A 20,373-nucleotide genomic window follows, 5' to 3' on the forward strand; every position below is an offset into this window, starting at 1 on the left:
AGGAAGGAAGGAAGGAAGGAAGAAAGAAAGAAAGAAAGAAAGAAAGAAAGAAAGAAAGAAAGAAAGAAAGAAAGAAAGAAAGAAAGAAAGAAAATAAGGCAGGGCTAGAGGGATGGCTCCAGAGCACTTGGTCTAACCTGGTGGAGGTTGCACACACCTTCAGTCTCAGCACTCAGGAGGCAGAGGCAGATGAATCTCTAAGTTGAAAGCCAGTCTGTTTTATAGAGTGAGCTCCAGGACAACCAGGAACAAATAAATAGACAAACAAAACTAACAACAACAAACAAACAAAACCAAAAAACAAACAACAAACAAAAACCAGTTTTGTTCTTGCAAAGGACCCAGGTTGGGTTCTGAGCGCCCACATGGTGACTCACAACCATCCACAGACTACAGTTTCAGGGGACTTGATGTCTCATGCACACGGTGCACATAGGTACACGCACACATGCAAGCAAAAACTCATATACACAAAATAGAATAAATATTTCAAATTGTCTAAAAAAAAAGCAAAGAAGTGTTTGAGAAAGACATGTTAATATCAACCTTTGGCCTCCACAGGCACACACACAAGCATGCACACACGCACACACACACACACACAAGCGTGCACACATGCAAACACATAGCCCTCCCTTCACACACAAATGAACAAACAAACAAACAAACAAACAAATCCAAGGACATTAGGAAGAGTCCCTACTGAGGGACAAAATAAAAAGGAGACGGGGGTAGGGGAGAGGTGTCCAACATCTGAAAGAACATAACCCTGGCCAGGGAAGTAGCTGTTGCCTGTACTTCTTCAGTTCTCCCTGGGCTGACAGAACTCTGCAGAAATCAGGCGGACATTTGGGAATTTTCAGCCTTTATACGAATATGGTTTGGTTTCCTCTGACAAAAAACTTGGATAGGGCACACTAGTTCCCCCCTCAGCCCTGTATTCTAAATACAGGTTCTCTCTCCACCTTCCCAGGCTCCTTCCTGAAGGATGAGGGTGGTGCCCTCTTCGCCAGCCTCAGTTTCCAACTTTGCCCACATTGCATCCATTTTACACCCGGCAGTATTTTGTTTCTCAGAACCAGATTTATTGTAGCTCAACGGAAGCGGCATCTTTCCAGGGCTTCTCTGTGGAAAGCAGATGTGAATGGAGGGGGCTGGTGTCTCAGTGGGGAATCTTCTCAAAGCAGACTCAGTTGCAGGGATCTGAGTAGCAAGTCTGTGACGGAATGAAGAAAGGACAGGGATAGGAGAAAAGCCCGTAAGGAGCCCATCCAGGAGTGGAAGGGTAAGGGTTAATCCGTAATGTTCCCGCAAGAGTCTATGTGGGATTCGCCTTGGCCAACCCCTAAGGAATACTCCCTGGCAGGAGATGCCCAAGCTTCCTGGCCTGTCTTGCCTGTGGATAGAAAATGTGGAGAGCCAGGCAAGTGTGTGGACCAGTCACAGAAGACCTGAGAGTGGCAGCCCCACAGACACAAGAGGAGATCTGTAATGTCAGCACTTAAGAAATACAGGCAGGGGGGCTGGTGAGATGGCTCAGTGGGTAAGAGCACCCGACTGCTCTTCCGAAGGTCCAGAGTTCAAATCCCAGCAACCACATGGTGGCTCACAACCATCCTTAACGAGATCTGGTGCCCTCTTCTGGAGTGTCTGAAGACAGCTACAGTGTACTTACATATAATAAATAAATAAATCTTTAAAAAGAAATACAGGCAGGGCGATCAGGAGTTCAAGGGTGTCCTTGGGTACATATGGAACTTGAGGACAACCTAGGCTGAGCAAGATCCCGTCCCCCCCCAAAATGTGTTTGTGTATGTGTGTGTGCATGTGAATGTGTGTATGTGTATATATATATGTGTGTGGGTATGTGTATATATGGATGTGTGTATGTGTGTATATGTGTGTATATGTGTCTGTGTGTATGTGTGTGTATATGTGTGTATGTGTCTGTATGTTTGTGTGTGTGTATGTGTGTGTGCGTGTGTGTGTGTGTGTGTGTGTGTGTGTGTGTATCCATAGGATTGGAGTAAGACACGAGGAACAAAATAATTCTTCTAGTTTTGGCTGTGCATGTCACCCGTTCTCTCCCGCTGGCCCCGCCCATAGCCCCATTAATCTCAGGATAATACCTACATTCCCTATCTTGGAATCTCAGCCTTTATCACGGCAGTTCCCAACCTGTGGGTGGTGACTCCTTTGGGGGTCGAATGACCCTTTCACAGGAGTCACATAGCAGATATCCTGCATATCGGATATTACACCATAATTCATAACAGTAGCAAAATTCTTACAGTTGGGGGTCACCACACCTTGAGGAGCTGTGTTAAAGGTCGCAGCGTTTTGAAGGCTGAGAGCTCTGCTCTGTTGGGAGTGACCTCCCTTTTTGCTAATTTCCTGGGTACAGTGATTTCCCTCTTGGGTTGCTTAGCTGTTCTTTCCACCTAACCCTCATGCCAAGACCCTGAGGGTGCCCTGGGGGGTGGGGACGGGGTTATCACTGGATCTCTTTGTCCTCCTTCCTAATGTGGCCACATCGGAGACTCTCCTTTTCCCACATTTTTAATATTAATTTATCTTTTTAATTGCCTTATTGAAGATGACTGGCTAGGGCTGAGAGAGCGAAGGCTCTGGCCATAGTAAAATGCAGCAGCAGTGTCACTGACAGACAGGGACAAAGAGGAGATGGGGATGTTCTTCCTGGCTCTCCACTCCAGGACTATGGAAAGGGGGAAAGGAGTGGAGGATGGGGGAAGGGTGAGTCTCTGGTGCTAATCCCAGCTTCCTGTTGGGACTGTGCTCGACTGCTGCACAGGGCCTATCTTCGGATGTCACAGCTGTGGAAATAGATCTCTCCCCTCACCTGTCTTTACGCAATAGACACTTCACTAACTTCCTGTCGGAAGAATGCATGCCTTGGAAACAGAAGATGGTGTTGTGGACTCCGGTACTGAACTGCCCATCTCTGAGAGGGTAGTGAGTGGTTCACCTCTGCCAGGAATTCAGCAAATCTGCAGGGGAGAGGTGAAGAGCCCCAGACGTTCTGGGCCAGAGCCCCAGCCTGTTCTGTAAAGTTGCCCAGGGTCTGCCTGGTCCCCTCCAGAAACCACTGGATCTTTGGATTCCCCTCTCCTAAGCATGACTGACTCTGCCTTCCTTACTGACTCAAACGACCAGGAAACCAAGTCACCCCAGCTTCTCACTCAACAAATGTGGGTCACCCAGGGTTAGCGCCAGCACCAGGTGCAGGAGGAGTAAGGTCAGTCTGGGAAACCCCGTACAGGGGCCTCCCAAGATGGATCTCCAGAAGAGAGACCCACACACACAAGCCGGAAGAAGAGACTAGGGCAAGAGACTTGGGCTGTTTCCTAGGCCCCAGACATCCTGGGCTGGGCGGGTTTGTGTACTTTTGGGAGGAGCCCTCCCTGGCGTCCCCAGAGTTGCCAAGGTAACTTAGCCTGCTAGGGCATGGCCTCCCTCGGGAGTGGGAACTGGAGTGGTGTCCCAACACAGAGCACAGTCTCTACGGTGAGGCCGGGCCCAGGAGCTTACTGTCTTAAATGGGAAGGTGGGGGTCTGGGGAGAACTGTGGAGCTGGGGTAAACTCTGGGGTGTGTATAGGATGGTGGGAAGGGAGATCCCTAACTAAGAGGAAGAGAGTGGACTGGGAAGAAGGAGGGATGGTCATGAGGTGCAGAGACACTGAGAGGGAAGTAGGGGGCTCCTGACATGCCCCACCCACGTCTCCTTGGTTTGGCTGAGTCTCCCCAACCACATCCCCAGCCCTGGGTGACCATCTTGCAGCCCTTCCCTTGGACAGTCCCATCTTCTCAGCCTCAGCATAACCGGGTCAAGGAAGGTAACAGTTCTGGGTCACCCTCCTGGCTCCTCTGTACCACACACACTTGGGGCTTTCCTTCTTCTGCCGTTACATCCTTTATAAATGAGGTCGGGCCTGGGCCTGGGAGGGAAGGGACTGTGTGGAGGCCTGGTGGGCCTGTTGAATCCTGCTCCCCAGACCTGCTGGAGCTGATGATGCTACAGAACGCACAGATGCACCAGCTGCTACTGGGCCAACTGGTGGCAGATGCCCTGAACCCAGGGCCAGAGTGGCCCAGCCCACCGGTAGGTGAAAATGGGGGCCAGGGCGGGATTCTATAGGGGGGGTTCCCTCCACCTGGAGACAAAAAAACCAAGGACAAGAGTAGCAGGAAACTAGCCTGCACCCCAGTCTGCCTGAGTCTCTTTGGCATCTACCGTGTGCCAAGGGCCGGTCAGATTCCACTAGGAAGGGAGTTGCCAAATCTCCACTACCACCCAGATCTTGTCTTTAAGGTTTTCCTTCTGGATATTTCTCTGTGCGCCTCAGGCCCAGGAGGGCAGTAAGGGTAGTGAGGTCTGAGAAAAGAGGAACCAAAGGAAGGGGGGCTCTAGGAAGCCCAGAGGGGTCCAAGGAGGAGGAAAATCCTGAAGTAGGTGTAGATCCTGAGTTGTGGCTGCTACCTCTCGCTCCTAGGTCCTCTGAGGGCCTGGGATGAGTATCTCCCTTCTTTCACGGGCCCCAAAGGAACAAAGGCAGATGTGTAGACTTCTGGTACCCACTCTGGAGTCACTAGGACTTTTCCAGTCAGTTCTGCACTACCTCATTCCCTCCTGTTAGCTCTGATGCTCTTAGATGAGTGGCTTAGCCTCTTAGAGCTTCTCCTCTCTGCATAGTAATGGGGTGGGCATCTCCAAATAGCCTAGTCGCGGTTACTGTGAGGTGGTGATTATTTGTGCAGACAGTAGCTCAGGAGGTGGAGCAGTGGAGGCAGGGAGGGCCAGGCCTGAGTCATCACCTCCCCTCTGCACTTTGCACAACCCCCAGGTCCACACCGACAGCCACGAGGAGCAGATGGAGGAAGAGATGGAGATGCAGGAGCAAGAGCCTTTGGTCTACCACCATCACTACTTGCCTTGCCCAGTGACTTCCTTGGGTCCCATGTCACTCTGGCCAGCCTCCTTCCTCCCTGTTCCCCCACATCAGCCTCCCTGGCAGGGTGCACCCAGGATTCAGCACCAGCCCCCTGCCTCCAGACAAGAGGAGGTGTAAGTGAAACGGGAGGGGGCGTGACCGGGGCGTGGTCAGGATCCCGATCTAGGTCGAAAGGAAGAATTTGGGGGGGTAAAGCCTCAAATGCCATCCAGAGCCTCTGAAAGGGTCTTCTCTCTCTCTCTCTCTCTCTCTCTCTCTCTCTCTCTCTCTCTCTCTCTCTCTCTCTCTCCCACCTCAGGAGAGATGTGCCCCCACCCCCACCCCCCAGTGCAACGGGGACTGTCGGTGCAGATGTACCTCCGGCTTCAGGTAGGGGCAGGGTGGGTGGGCAGTGGGGCCTGACTTGGGGCAGACTAAGATGTCAGAAGGGCCATGTACCCTGTGAAGGGGGTGGGGGTGGGGTCCTGCTAATCACGACTCCGGCCTGCTTCATTCCAGTCTGTGTTCCTCGTTGGGGTCCAAAATGGCAGGAAGGAGCAAACTGAGGGTTCTGTCTTTCTAGACTACTATGATGCGGAGAGCCTGCCATGAAGACAGATGTACACCAGGCCTTGTCACCTTCTGCACAGGGCTGCCAAACCCTGGAGCAACTCTGCACCCATGCTGGCCCTTCTTACCTACTCTGCACCCCCAACCCCAAGCCCTCATCAGGCTCTCTACTGCCATCTTGTACTGGCTGTTCTGGAGTAAAGGCTCCTTTAAACCCAACCATGACCCAGAAGGCACATAAAACCAATTGATCCGCTGTTTCCCCATAAGACCCTGATACCAGAGCCCAGCTGGTCTCTGCCTCTCTCTGGGATGATGAAGGCTGTTGTGTCTTCATCCCTAGGCCTGAAATAGGGGAAGAGAGAAAAGGATCGCTCACATCTCCAAACTCCTTAAGAGTCCCAGAGGGCAGCATGGATGGAGAGGGACCCAGATCAGGAGGCCCCTGCAGCGGATTCAGCTCCCTTGAGCCTCCTCTTAGTGTTGGCAGAAAGGAGAGTCAGGGCTGTGTCCTGATTCAACCAGGAGCAGCATGAGGTCCCCAGGGTCAGGTGTGAACAGAATGTCCTTCACCTTATGGGACCTCAGGAGGAAATAATTTGCTCCTAAATGGTGTGGGTAGATGTCTGGGGTCTGGGATGCAGAGCCTCCAGAAAGCCCTGGGAAAGAGCAAGGGGTGGGAAGAGCTGAAGAGACACTGGTTGTAAACAGGAGGCACTTAGTACCTTCCCTGGCATAGGTCTTAACTGTTATCCCCGGAGCAGTCATGGCAGGCACAGGGTGAAATCCAGGTGTTTGTATTGAGGCTGAAAAGGAGAGGAAATGTCCCCAGCATTTTCTGCTGCTGCCACAGTCCTTCAGCCAGTGCTGAACCACACCTTGAAGGTGCCATGTTGAGTTCTGGAAACCACCAGGGGCCTGGCAACGTCGGCTCACTCGGGACGTGCCCGCAAGGCTCGGGGCAGCCTCCTCCAGGCAGCTAGCACCCTGTAGGTGCCTGTCCGTCTTCTGTGCCAGTGCTGGCCAAAGATAAAGCATAGCAGGACAGATGTCACAAATAAGAACAGCAGTATTGACACCACCACGATAATGATGACCATTTGGTTGTCCTGCATCGGCTCTGGGGAGGCAAAAGGCGGTGGTCTCAGAGATGGTCAGATGCTAGAGCCCCGGGAGTCTGCCCCATCACTCCATAACCTCTCATACATTCCACAGTCATCCCGGTAGCAGCGAGTGTCTGCCTCCAGAGTGACATCTAAGAGGAAGGTGGCCTATGTTCTAAGCCATCAGGCAGCGCAGACACCCTTCTCTTCCAGCAGCCCCTGATATCAGTGCCTCCAGGTACCATGGCCTGGAGGACGTCATGGTCAGGTTTAGACCATGCCTTTCTCAGGCGGACCTGGGTGAGCTTCAGGTGAGCTCTCTGACAACAGGCTTTGGCTGTAGAGAATCACAGAACAGTAGTGCTCTGGGGAGCCTGGGGATCAGGCCAGCCAGCCTTCTCATTGTAGAAAGAGAGAGCTCACTGCCACACATGGCTACACAGCTCAGTGATGGCCGAGCCAGCTGGTTGAGCTCTTCTGGCTTCTGGAAAAGTTAGGGTTCAGCGTGGAATTGGAGAGAGAGCCAGGGCATCAGGGTATAAGAGGGAACCCTCAGAATTATATGCGCACATCAGACCGCCTAGGAGTGGGGCTCGTGAGTTTTCTTTCCCCACGTTGCCAAGAAGTGCTACTTCTAACCCTCTCAGCCAATAGGGTCTCCTTACCATAGACTTCAAGGATCTGGTACTCCGAGATGCTGCGGATGATATACCCACCATGGGGCCGTAGATCCAGCTCAGCCTGGCAGGAAAAGTTAAGACCGTCCTTTTTCAGAGCTGTGCTGTTGAACGTGGCTGTGGCCTCTTGGGGGACAGTTTCTGCTCCCCCAAAGGTCTGATTCTTCAGGGTCTCTCTGCCACGGAGCAGAGAGAGGGTGAGTCTCTCAAGGGGCTTCACAGGGGACACCGTGCACTCGATGGTGAAGTCTTCACCCACAAGCACCCGAGGCGGCTGCAGCTTCAGGGTGACTTGAGCTGGAGGCTCTGCAGGAGACAAAGGAGGAAGGCCAGACAGGATGGAACTGTGTCCCTGAATGTCCTGCTGGGCTAAGGCCCACTCCTCCTCGTATCCCAAATCCCTAGCTAAACGTGAGAAAGAGGAAGTGAGCGTGGCCTGCTCATTGGAAGAGGGAGGAAGAGGAAGTGTATGGGAGAGGGTGTGCAGGGTGCTAGCTCTGCTCTGCAGACATGGTTTGGAAAATAGAAAAGGGGTCTACAAAGAGAAGATGCAGAAATGGTACAGGCAGGCTGATGAGATGGTTCAGTGGTTAAGAGCACTGACTGCTCTTCTAGAGGTCCTGAGTTCAATCCCCATCAACCACATGGTGGCTCACAACCATCTGTAATGGCACCTGCTTCCCCCTTCTGAATGTACACAATATAAAATAAGTAAATCTTTAGGAAGGAAGGAAGGAAGGAAGGAAGGAAGGAAGGAAGGAAGGAAGGAAGGAAGGAAGGAAGTGTACAGCCAACTAGAAGGATTTAAAAAACCATCTGGGGCCAGGGAGTGGTAGCACACACCTTTAGTCCCAGCACTCGGGAGGCAGAGGCAGGCAGATTTCTGAGTTCGAGGCCAGCCTGGTCTACAGAATGAATTCCAGGACAGTCAGGGCTATACAGAGAAACTGTCTCAAAAAACCAAAACCAAAACCAAACCAAACCAAAACAACAACAAAAAACCAAAAACAAACAAACACGCAAACAAGCAAATAGGAAAATCGGGGCCTGTTTCCATCCTCTCTAGATACTAAACAAACTTCAAATGGGTTTCTGTGCTGTGAACATCTGGAAGGAAGCACGTGGGTTGCTGACTGAGCTTCCTCATGATGCTGGGACAGGAGCCAGGTTTACCTCGCTTCTCCAGTTAGATTGACCAATATAATTCCAGATCGACTGAATGAGTGCTACGGCGGTACCCCACTTCCCTTCTAAATTAGAGCACCTCTCCTCCACTCACTCCTACACACCTAGGACTTAGGACATCTATTCTTTGACCCGTTGATGTTGCTAAGACGCTGAGAGAATCCTGGCCTACCCCCGCAGGTGTATACGCAAGGCTCACACACTTGCCGCAGGTCCTTGGAGAGAACAACGAGAATACTGCACAGCACCTCCACTTTCCCCATGAAATGAGGGAGCTACTAGAGAAGGCTAGGTCCCCTGACTCACTCGATGCTCGTGAGGGAGGGAGTGCCCTGGTGGCTGAACTAGGGTAGGAAGTGACATCAGGGTCTGTGCAAACCTTGGCTGGACTGACCTTCTTGGAGCAAGGGTAACAACCTGCACAGCTTGCTTCTGAGGTATAGGAGGACTCATGGAGTCCAACCAGGGCTGTAAGCAGGTCCTGAGCCTGCAGGTCTGTCCTGCTTGTAGCTCAGGAGCCAAAGGAGATGAATCCCATGATGAGAAGACCCAGGAGAAGTCACTGAGCAGTTAGTGTGTAGTAGTGGTGGTGGTGGTGGTGGTGGTGGTGGTGGTGGTGGTAGCAGTGGTAGTTGCAGCAGTAGCAGTAGTAGTAGACATGGGCACTGCACTGAGGAGTAGAGCCCCCAGCATAGACACTCACGGTACACCCTGATGTTGAGACTGTCCGACTGCTGCTTTCCCGAACAGGTGAAATGGCAGAGGAAGACCGTGTCTTTGGAGACGTTGGAGACTAAGAACTGCTTCCACTTCCCTTGAGGGTGCTCATCCAATATAATCTTATTCGTGGGCGTCTCCAGGCCACCCACGTCTGGGGCCGCACAGCTGGTGCTGCAGTTGATTTTCCAAGACTCTGTGGCTTCTACTATCTGCTTCTCGGACCATATGTAGACCTCAAAGGCCTTCTCACCAGACCCTGTAAGACCAAAAGCACTTGGCAGCAGACGTCTCTGATGCCTGCCCTTGGGGCTCTCTATTACCAGTGGCCCAAGGAGACAGGTCACCTTTGGTTGGCCCCTTTCCTCCAGTCCCTTTATCAGTCAGCCCTAGGTCAGTCTTCCTCAAGCCTACTTTTGGCTTCCTTAAGCCCCCGTACAATTTTCCCTCTGTCATGAAGTCACCTCTGAGAAAGGAGGTAAACTCTGAGCTCACACCAGCATCGACAACCGCCAGGATGCACTCTGGGTGGCGGCAAAGCTCCAGGGAAAGAGAGTAGAGGTAGTGGAGGGACTCCATTTTTAATAACGTGGCTAATAAAAGATATTGAGGCAAAGACAGAGGGAGGTAGAGAACCTTTCACGCGCTGTGGGAGCATGTTGCAGATAAACGGAGCCGCTGGCTCGCAGACCTGCCATTGGGAGCATGCGTTCATGAAGCAATGGAGAACGGAGACGACCAAACCTTAGCTAGGAAGAGGAATGGGGGAAATAAGACCAGAATAGCAACAGGCCACCATCAAAAGGACCTGTTGCATAAAGACTCATAATTTATGTTGATGCTTCGTAGGCATCGTTGGAGCCAGGACATTTAGGCTGGGCCTGAGTTTCCCGTGTTTTTCTTTATGGTGACCACACAGTCCTATGCAGGACAGACATTTGGGATGTACCTGGTGTAAAACAATGGGGCCCTCAGTATTCACCTCCACTCTGTGAGGAACCACAAAGGTCCTGGATCCTAGCTAGCAGGGTCCCTACACATGGCTTATCTTTCTCCCTCCCCACGCGGCCCACTCAGCCATCAGCTAGCAACATTCAATTCGGTGGCAAAGGAGGGGCTTTCCATGTAGATAGTGCTGGATTTGAACTTTCAATGTTGGTCATATGTATTCTTTCTGTGAGCCTCAGTTTCTTCACTTGTTAAGAGGGCTCATGTGCCCTCCCCTGGGTCCTGAGTGCAATCAGGCTTGGAAGCATTTGGCAGGTTGTCTAAGACATAGGACACTCAGCACGTCGAGGCCATGTCCTTCCAGGTTTCCTTGACCCACTGAAACAGCTTTCATTTTCATTTTGTTCTGCCAGTGAGCACAGCATCATCGGCTGCCCTCTGCTGTCCACTAGGCCCCTTTGGCATGCTGCCTCATCTTCGCTTAGACCCTGGCATCCCTTCTGGAGTCTCCCATTTACCCACTGTCCACCACCAACAACCTCGGTAGCCTGTCACATCAACATTCATTGATGAATGTTTCATCGACATTCTCAGATCTCTGAGTTTGTTCCCTCTAGTATCCAAAAGGCCTTGATCCTAGTCCTTAGCCTGGGGCCATGAGAAACCAAAGCCAGGCTGACACAGTCTTCTTTACCTATGGTGGAGAGGCCTCTGTGGCCGAAATGTCCCCATCCCCTTCCCCCACCCCGATGCCTGAGGAGTATTAGTACCCCCCACCCTAAGATGCCATGTGCTGAAACCCCTGGGAGCTGGCTTACCTGGGCTGTAGAACAGGATAAGAAGAGACAGGCTCCAGCAAGCAAAAGAAGACATCTCAGGTGGGGTCTGTGGGGTCTGTGGAGTCTATGGGCTTCAGGGGCACAGCTGACGGCTGCCTGGAGGGTTAGGGAGAGATGTATGCTACAGGTCGGGGAGTGAAGCCTGGCGCTCCCGACTGAAATCCACAGTCTCCTCTGTGCCAGTGAGCTCATTTCCTTTAATTATTTGAGATCAGGAAACAATATGCACAGACCAGCTCCCAAGCCTTTAGGGCCTCAAGAATTCATGTAGAGGAAGCCAGGAAGCAGCAGATAAGCAGGGGTGTAACAGGGTTCTCTCACGTTGCATGCTCCCTGTGAGGGGATAGGAAAGCAATGGGAAATCACATGCAGGAAGTGTGTGTGCTTGCATGAATGTGTGCAAGCGTGCATGCACTTATATGTTTTGTGTGTGGGGGCGGGGGAGTGTACATGGAATTTCTTTAACTGTGCATTGGGCAGAATGAGGTCTCCAAGGCTCAAATAAGGGGAACTCTGAATTCTACCAGGCCTCTGTTGGCGTCATCTCTGGAAAGATGATATCCAAAGTTAGAACGCAGTCACATAGTAATCTCTTGCTAATGCCCTGCGTATATCTGCATGCCTCAATGTCTCATTTAGTTTCCAGCAGAAGCCTAGCCCTAATTTAGCCAACACAGGGCTCAGAGATTGCAAAAGAGCAGCCCACAGTCGTCTCCTGGGGCCCAGGAGGTCAGGAAACAGTGGCTACAACCTATTCCCAAACCCTAGGCTCTTTCCTGGCCTTGTCAGTCAGTGTTTTCCTGTGCATCTCCTTACTCCAGGCAGGACCTTGGTCTTCCTAGCCTTCCTTCCGGGCACGCTTCACCACAGGCAGTGAACTTTGGATACACGGCCTTCCCAGGAGGCACTGTGTTCACCATATTTAGTCAACCTTACTGCCTTAGAACCTGGGGGATAGGCAGGGCAAAAGCAGGCCTCCTTGCTTTCTCGGTAGAATCCCAGAAAGGGCCTATCCAAAGGAAGCCCCAGGGTTTTGAGGGTTCATTATTGGAGCTCAGGAAGCCACCTGCAAGACCAGCTCCCAGTCCATTGTGTCCTCCAGATTTCAAGTAGAGGAAGCCTCAATGGCTCAACCGGTGACCCAGAACACTGTGACATCCTGTCCTTCCCACAATGCTGAGTAGTGGCTGTTGTATATAGCTATCTAGTGCAGATGTTATCAGCCTGGATCAAGGGAAGTCCCAGCATGAGGCTGTTGGGCTTTGAGATTCCACCGGAAGGCGAAGACCAGGTAAGGAGAGAAAAGAGGGAGAAGGGAGAAGTGGGGTGGGGGTAGAGTGGGGGTAGGGTGGGGTGAGGGTGGGAGTATCTGATCACACATTAGGCTGATAGAGTCCTGAGAACAGGGGACTGGAGGGCTTCAAAGGTTTTGGGTGGTAAGGTGGGGACTGGCCTTCTCTGGGTAATAATAATAACGTGATAATAATACAGCAACACAAACAGACAGACAAACAGACACCACTTAGGGAGGGAAGGAGTTGTTTTTTCATTTTTGGGGGGGTGTTGATGACTGAGACGCTACAGCTTCATGCATGCTAGGCACATGCCAAGAGCTGCATCCCTAGACTCTTGGTGTTTTTCCATTGGAGGCAGCGCCCCACTAAGTGGTCCACACTGGCCTAGAGCTCACTTTGCAGTTCACGTTCAGAGAACTTTGCCATCAGGTGGTGTGAGCACCGCAGTGTGTCCACGCAAACCTAGACGGTACAGGACACTACCATCCTGTACATCGTTATGCATGTTATACTTGAACACAGCTGCACCACAGTAGCACACTAATGCCACCAGAAATCTGGGAGCGATGCATTCAATGTTGTCACCGGGCTGTGATGACTATAAGGCCTCCATGTGGGATGACTTTTGTAGCTCCAGTGTAGTCTTCTGGGACCTCTATTGTACATACATGTGGCCTGTCATGGATGAGAGGGTTGTCTTGGAGCAGGTGACTATACCTACGTCAGGCTGGTCACTGTCAATGCGCTCCCTAAATATTACCTGATTACTCCTAAATTCTACAAGCTCAACTATGACTACTGTTCTCATCTCCTAGAAGGAGAAACTGAGGCACAGAGAGGCTAAGTGGCTCCACCAAGGTCACATACCGTGGGAAAGGTGAAGTCCCCATGAGTGGCAGGCAGTTATGGTAGCTGATAAAGCTCAAAGGAAGCCATTGTGAGGGTCAGATTCTCCCAAGACCTTTGGGAGGGACATGCAAGGCCAGAGGCAACTTCCAGACAGGGCTCAAGAAGAAAGCAAATAACCATGGAAACAGAGAGGGCTATATACAGACTGATCACACCCCAGAAGGAGAGGGGGGCTGCCGGGGCTGGGAAGGGAAGTGGGAGGTGTCTTAGGGGTAGCTCCATTTTGTAAGATTGCTCCAAATATAAGGTGCAGAACAATGCGAATGTGATTGGCTGCAAATAAATAAACAAATGGACACAGAGCATACCTTTTATGTATAGTACCACCACTAAAAAAGAATAATAAGCCAGGCGATGGCGCTGTGTACCTTTAATCCCAGTACCTAGGAGGCAGAGGCAGGCAGATCTCTCAGTTCGAGGCCACCCTGGTCTACAGAGCAAGTTCTAGGACAGCCAGGGCCACACAAAGAAATCCTGTCTCCAAGCCAACAAATAAAACCAACCAACCAATAAACAAATAAATGAGATAAAACTAAATAAAATAAAAATCAACCTGGGCTGTGGTGGTGCATGCCTTTAATCTCGGTCTTTGGGAGGCAGAGGTAGATGGATGTCTTGAGTTCAAGGCCAGCATGGTTAGAGTGAGTTCCAGAATAGCCAGGGCTACAGAGAGAAACCCTGTCTCAAAAAAAAAAAAAAAAAAAAAAAAAAAAAAAAAAAAGAATGAATGAATGAATGAATGAGTAAGCCAGCCAGGTGTGCTGACCCAGTTGTATAATCCCAGCACCACTTGGATGGCTGAGACAGGTGGATGGCGAATTTGAAGCTAGTTTGGGCTACTGTCAACCCCTCTACCCAATAAGAAAAGGTAAAGGTTATAAATAATGTATGCCATAAAATATGGAACAAAGGAAACAAAATCCCAGAAAAATTAGCTTTACAGACTTAATTTGAGAAGAAATAAAAAGTCTGAGGGGCTCCTGGGACAGCTCACTGAGAGGGTAAAGGCTCTGGCCACCAAGTCTGGTGACCTGAGCTTGAGCCCTGGGACTCCCATGTGACAACTGACTCTCACAAGCTATCCTCTGTCTTCTCTATGAGGGCTGTGGCACTTATGTGCTCCTGAAATAAAATGTAATGAAATACACAAGAAAGAGCATTTCTTTCCCAACTGATATACAGATTCAGCGAAACCCCAGTGAATCCCAATACGGTTGTTTATGGAAACAGAAGGCTGGTCATGAAGTGTTTGCAAAGGAATAAAAGATTCGGGACACATGGGAAGGAGAAGAGGGGCAATTTGCTCTTTGAATATTGAGATTTGATATAAAATATTAATACGAGTGTCAGATCAACAAATGAGTCCTAGTTTCTAGACCCTAGAAACACACCTGTGACTAAATCAGACCATGGTGACACTGGAAGGCTGGGTTAGAAGACAGGTCTGATATGTGAGACTGGGCCAAGTGATTAACTGGATGGGAAAGGGAGGGGGCGTGGCATCCTTACATCACATCAATGGAGAACTCAATTTCATTCACATTAAGTACTCATATGTGAAGGAAAACGTCATAGACATTGACCAGAAAATGTAAGCGAATGTTATGTCGTTGAGGTAAGGTATTAGGCAAGACTTCAAAACTGTCAATCATAAACAATAGGGGCCAGGGATGTAGCTCAGTGAGTAGAGCGCTTCCCTGGTATGCACAGGTCCTTGGTTCCATTCCCAGCACCGAAAAATAACCGAACAAATTAAGTCATTGATAACTGAGTGCATCAAATCCACAAAACAATTTCCAAGGAAAGAGGACATTACTTTTAACTCAACAGTAGCCAGGAAATTAAAAGGAAAACTATTAAGTTGGCGGAGGTTAAGAAAGCACCACGGAGCTATCTCTCCACACACAGTCCTCCTTCCTATCAGATACAAACATGCCCTAAAAGAACTTTTGTGCTGAGACTCGGGAAACATAAACATTCACTTACTACAGTCTGTGCGGCCTTGGACAAACATCCAATCTCTTGATGTGTCCGACCCCTCACCTGTAAAATGGTATTAGTGAGAGTATCATAGAACTGTTGTCGGAATTTAAAGAGTTAATCTTCCCTCTCTAGACAGAGTCCTCTGTAGCCCAGGCTGACCTCAAATCTGATCTAGAGTTAAGGCTGGCCTTCAAACTCCTGTTCCTTCTGTCTTCATCATGCAAGGACAAGGAGTGGAGGCAGCTGCCACCACATCTGGCTCAAGTGATGTTTTAAGGGATTTAGAATGTTAGGCACCATGTAACTGTTTCATAAAATAAAAATAAGCGTGTTTGAATGACCAAGGACCTCAAAGAAAAACTAACACAAAAATCTAGCAAGTCAGGGGGGCGGGGGGAAGAGAGTGGCCCCTTAGGGGTGAAGTCCACTGTAGGGGGAATCTTTGGTGCAATGTGTGGAAGCTTCACCTGTCAATAAAAGGCCATTGGCCTATGAGCTTAGGCAGGGAATAGGGAGGTGGGAACTCCGGTATAGAGAGAGGATTTCTGGGATAGAGTCAGAGGTGAGGGAGGTCGCCCTGTAACGATAAAGAGAGGCAACACGCCTTTCATAGAACAGAACAGACAGGTAATTGAGATATATGCTCATTGGGGAACAGGCTGAGCTTACGGCCTAAGCATTTATTCATATATAATTCTGTCTCCACGTCATTATTTCAGGGATCTTGGGCATAAGTGTGAAGCCCTCGGCTACAGTCCATGAAAGTCTTAGTGACATTTCACCCACAACCATTACATCACCGTGCACTATGGTGACAGATATCTCACCGACACCTTCTTATTCAGTGTGCGTTCGATTTTACAGAAAGAAGACGAAGAGGAAAGGAGAATTCCTAAAGGTCTATGGGGAAGGAGGAGGCTTGGTGGGAATGTGGGCCAGAGCTTTGATGGGTCCCCTGTCTCTAACTGGCATTGGTCTCAAGATGAGGACCACTTGAGAGAAGGGGGTCTGTCCCTTCTCAGGCCCACGTGGGCCTGGGGTTATGAAACATGTCTGACTTTAATCCCAACACTAGGGAGACAGAATCAGGGGGTGCTCTGTGTGTTCCAGGTCAGCTAGGGCTATGTTTCTAAATCTGTAACCTAAAGGGATGCCACCCAGAGCAGGAAGGGAGGGAAGAAAACAAAACAGGAAACAGTCACTAAGGCGGGGCAGAGATGGTGGGCTGGGGACCAGAAAAACAAATGTTTTAGAAACTTTTAGGGAGGTGCTCTGCTGAGAAGAAGAGATCAGAATTCAGGCTTATTTAACACTCAAGAGGCCAAAAAGTTCCCTGCTGCTGGGCTCCTGGGAGGGGAAGTGGGGAAAGCCAGATGCTGTGACTTACCGCGTGGGGGCTCAGATGCTGGCAACTGGGGATCCTGCCGCAATGTGGTTGTGTGTGTAAGTTTCTACCAGTTGAACTGTTAACTCTCTCAGGAGTCACGTGTTTCCTGTGCTGTGGTTTCTACACCAAATTAGCATGACTTTAGCTCTACTACCGGCTTTTACCACACACTGTCCTAAAATATACCTAAGAAAATCTATTACTTTGTGGGTTTTCTTGGGGGGAGGGCAGGATCCTCATCACATAGACCAGGCTAGCCCCAAATTCAGTTTTCCAGCCTCAGCCTTTTGAGAGCTAGCTAGGGTTACAGGCATGAGCCACCACACCCAGCTCTGCAGTTGACTTCTCTAGGTCCTTCTGTGACGGCTTCATGTCATTCAGCATCTTCAGGGTTCAGCCACGTGGCAGAACATCCTTTTCTAAGGCTGAGGACGGCCTCATTGGACACAGTGACCACCACATTTTTGTTTATCAGTCAGTCACCTGTCCACAGCTGGACCCCTGTGTTACTTGCACTTTCTAGCTGTTGTAAATATTGTTGCTATGATGTAGTATGCAAATTCCCATTGTCTTTTTAGCTTTTTTAAAGATTTATTTATTATTATATATAAGTACACTGTAGCTGTCTTCAGGCACACCAGAAGAAGGAGTCAGATCTCATTACGGATGGCTGTGAGCCACCATGTGGTTGCTGGGATTTGAACTCAGGACCTTCGGAAGAGCAGTCAGTGTTCTTAACTGCTGAACCATCTCTCCATCACACCCCCATTGTCTTTTTTTAAAAAACTTATTAGCGCACATATTTATTTAGTGTGCACACGTTCATGAGTGCAGATGTGTGTGCAACAGAGACGAAGAGAACACATTAGCTCTCTCTTACCATGTGGGTCCTGAGGATTGAACTCTGGTCATCGGGTTCCATATACACCATTTTTCGCTGAGCTACCTTGTTGGTTCAAATTCCAGTTTTCAATTTCTCTTTCTCTCTGCTCTCTGGCTACCACAAAGTAAGTATCTCAAATCTCCCCCCCTGCTCCCTGCCACAATGTTCTATGTGTCCACTGCCCAGGAACAACAGAGCCAAGTGGCCATTGCCTGAAAGAACCCTGAACTCATGACCTAAAATTCTTTCAAAGAGAGTAAGGACCTCTGGGAGATCTGTAAGTCACTCAGGGACCATCTTTGAAAGACATCGTGGGACTATGTTCCTTCCTCTTTGCTTCCCAGCTGGAAATGTGGCGGACCCCTATCCATGAATGCTTCAGCCACTGCAGAAAGGTGCGATTATATAATACTACAGAATCGTGCATTTGAAACTGGTTAAAGGGCCAGGCAAGTTCAGCTTCAGTTCTTTGGGAACACAAAGCTGTGTCAGGTGGCTGCTTACTGCAAGTTACAGATGAGTTGGAGGCTTGCTTGCTCTCCTTGATGTGCAGCAGCTTGAGGCCTTCAATGGAATAAGCCATCTGTCTGTCCTCTGTGCTTGTAGCAGACACAGAGCATCCTCTTCCCTGGCTGTGTCCTGCACTCCACTAAAACCTCTTAGTGACGAAGAATCATCACCCAAAATTTCTTCATGTCTGTAGCCTCAACTAGCAAGTCATTTACACCAGCAGGGAGGTTTTGTTTTAACAAGGAGGAAGTGTGAAAGCCAGGCGCTAGGGGCGGGTCCTGGGAAACCAGCCAGCTTGGTTCACTCAAAAGCAAAGGATCTTGTCCCCATGGGTCAGTTTCACAGCCTATACAGGCTAAAGCTCTGACTCAGCAAAGTCACAAATTAGATCTTAGGAGTCCACAGAATCTTCTGTCTGTGAACAAATGCCAACCAAGAATGCTGGGGTCTGCTGGCTCTGGAACAATTTCTCTTGGTGCTTTTGTGCCTCAATTTCTTCAAAGCAACCCCCCTCCCACAACAAACACCCTCCCCACCAGATCAGGTTTCTCTGTGTAGCCCTGGCTGCCCTGATCACTCTGTAGATCAGGCTTAGCTGAATGCAAAGATATTCCTGCCTCTGCCTCTGGGGGTACTAGGACTAAAGACATGTGCCACAGTGCCTGCCTTCAAATTAACTTTAAAATATCCTGCCATATGTTTTAGAGGCATCTATTGTAGACATAAATTGGGGTAGACATCTGTATCAGTCAGCATCATATTGTTACAACGAAACACACTGGTATAATATATGTGGGTTTTTTCTTTTATTATGTGTATACTTCTGTGTACATCATGCAAGCCTGGTGCACATAGAGGTTAGAAGAGGGCATCAGATTCCCTGGAAATGGAGTTACAGGTAGTTATTAGCCACCATGTCAGTGGTGGGAATTGAACCCTTGTCCTTTGGAAGAGTAGCTAATGCTCTTAACCAATTATCCATTTCTCCAGCCCTGCTGTACTGGCTAGTTTTGTGTCAACTTGACACAGCTGGAGTTACCACAGAGAAAGGAGCTTCAGTTGAGGAAATGCCTCCATGAGATCCAACTGTAAGGCATTTTCTCAATTAGTGATCAAGGGGGAAAGGCTCCTTGTGGGTGGGACCATCTCTGGGCTGGTAGTCTTGGTTCTATAAGAGAGTAGGCTGAGCAAGCCAGGAGAAGCAAGTCAGTAAAGAACATCCCTCCATGGCCTCTGCATCAGCTCCTGCTCCCTGACCTGCTTGAGTTCCAGTCCTGACTTCCTTTGGTGATGAACAGCAGCATGGAAGTGTAAGCCGAATAAACCCTTTCCTCCCCAACTTGTTTCTTGGTCATGATGTTTGTGCAGGAATAGAAACCCTGACTAAGACACCTGCTGACCAAACTTAGAAAGGAAAAAATATATATTTAGTTCGGTTTTAGAGGTTTAAAGTCCCAGATGTGGGGGAGAGGAGGCATTGGTTTAGCTTCTAGGAAGGACGGTGTATAGCAATGGTGGACACATATGGTAGAAGGAGTCACCTCTCAAGACACTAAGCAAAGTCCTACAGTCTCTTTTGAGATGGGAAAGGACAGCTGGGATGTTCTCACATATTCTCTACTCTAAACACACACTTGCACTCCACCCTGTAGAGAGCAATCGGGATATCTATGCTTATCACTGGCTCAGCGTGGGCACACTGTTAATGGTTTGTTTATTCTGAGTTGACCCCCACCCTCTTTTCCCTTGGTGGGTAGAGAAGTATCTTAGTTAAGGTTTCTATTGCTGTGATGAAACACCACGACCAAAAAGCAAGTTGGGGAGGAAAGGGTTTATTCAGCGTAACACTTCCAGATCATAATCCATCATTGGAGGAAGTCAGGACAGGAACTCAAGCAGGGCTGGAACCTGGAGGCAGGAGCTGATGCACAGGCCATGGAGGGTGTGGCTTCCTGGCTTGCTTCTCCTGGATTGCTCAGCCTGTGTTCTTATAGAACCCAGGACCACTAGTCCAGAGATGACACCACCTACCATGGGCTGGGCCCTCCCCCACTGATCAGTAATAAAGAAAATGCCTTACAGCTGGGTCTCATGGAGGCATTTTCTCAACTGAGGCTCCTTTTCTCTGATGACTCTAACTTGTGTCAAGTTGACACACAAAACCAGCCAGTGTAAGAGGTGACAGGTGTATACACTGTTTTAGCAGAGTGAAGAAGAGCTAAGTAAATAATATACAACGAACCACATGCAGAAAGCAGGGTAAGGTGTTGATCAGGACGGAGAAGGCTAGAGTTTCACAGTAAACTGGAAACTCATTGGCCGAGAGCCCAAATAAGAGGCTGTGGGTCAGTCTGGAATCATGGGTTACACAGATAATTTGTAAAACCATCGAACAAGAGTTTGTAAATAACAGGCA

At 49.5% G+C, this 20,373-nt stretch overlaps 2 protein-coding genes across 5 annotated transcripts; one reads left to right on the forward strand and one right to left on the reverse strand.

The window, feature by feature from the left end:
* Positions 1 to 869: 869 nt before the first annotated feature.
* On the reverse strand, positions 870 to 16,635 carry Icam2 (intercellular adhesion molecule 2). 4 transcript variants are annotated; one of them, XM_029483876.1, is made up of 6 exons: positions 16,565 to 16,612; positions 15,181 to 15,237; positions 10,970 to 11,086; positions 9,190 to 9,462; positions 7,290 to 7,607; positions 5,803 to 6,540 (listed from the first exon to the last, which is right to left on the reverse strand). In XM_029483876.1, exons 3-6 carry the CDS (start codon positions 11,022 to 11,024, stop codon positions 5,999 to 6,001), a joined length of 1,188 nt encoding a protein of 395 aa, XP_029339736.1. In that variant the 5' UTR covers positions 11,025 to 11,086; positions 15,181 to 15,237; positions 16,565 to 16,612; the 3' UTR covers positions 5,803 to 5,998. The 4 variants fall into 4 exon arrangements, with proteins under 4 accessions (XP_021033252.1, XP_029339736.1, XP_029339735.1 ...); XM_029483875.1 differs by lacking the exon at positions 15,181 to 15,237 and having other exon boundaries at positions 16,565 to 16,635; XM_021177593.2 differs by lacking the exons at positions 5,803 to 6,540; positions 15,181 to 15,237; positions 16,565 to 16,612 and adding an exon at positions 870 to 1,216 and having other exon boundaries at positions 10,970 to 11,158.
* On the forward strand, positions 3,434 to 5,754 carry Prr29 (proline rich 29). The gene is made up of 6 exons (XM_021177594.1): positions 3,434 to 3,525; positions 3,781 to 3,856; positions 4,016 to 4,122; positions 4,865 to 5,085; positions 5,271 to 5,341; positions 5,535 to 5,754. Exons 1-6 carry the CDS (start codon positions 3,466 to 3,468, stop codon positions 5,561 to 5,563), a joined length of 564 nt encoding a protein of 187 aa, XP_021033253.1. The 5' UTR covers positions 3,434 to 3,465; the 3' UTR covers positions 5,564 to 5,754.
* Positions 16,636 to 20,373: the final 3,738 nt, after the last annotated feature.

The sequence above is a fragment of the Mus caroli genome, chromosome 11, assembly GCF_900094665.2.
Source record: "Mus caroli chromosome 11, CAROLI_EIJ_v1.1, whole genome shotgun sequence".
NCBI lineage: Eukaryota > Metazoa > Chordata > Mammalia > Rodentia > Muridae > Mus > Mus caroli.

Bases quoted from the DNA above. Each gene is read 5' to 3' on its own strand.
- Icam2 (XM_029483875.1), bottom strand. From the start codon at position 11,024: ATGTCTTCTTTTGCTTGCTGGAGCCTGTCTCTTCTTATCCTGTTCTAC. The intron at 7,608-9,189 runs GTGAGTGTCTAT...TGTCTCCTGCAG, and splicing joins TCTCAACATCAGGGTGTACC to AGCCTCCAGCTCAAGTCACC. The intron at 6,541-7,289 runs GTAAGGAGACCC...ATCTTTGGCCAG, and splicing joins CCAGATCCTTGAAGTCTATG to CACTGGCACAGAAGACGGAC.
- Prr29 (XM_021177594.1), top strand. From the start codon at position 3,466: ATGGCCTCCCTCGGGAGTGGGAACTGGAGTGGTGTCCCAACACAGAGC. The intron at 4,123-4,864 runs GTAGGTGAAAAT...CACAACCCCCAG, and splicing joins CAGAGTGGCCCAGCCCACCG to GTCCACACCGACAGCCACGA. The intron at 5,342-5,534 runs GTAGGGGCAGGG...CTGTCTTTCTAG, and splicing joins AGATGTACCTCCGGCTTCAG to ACTACTATGATGCGGAGAGC.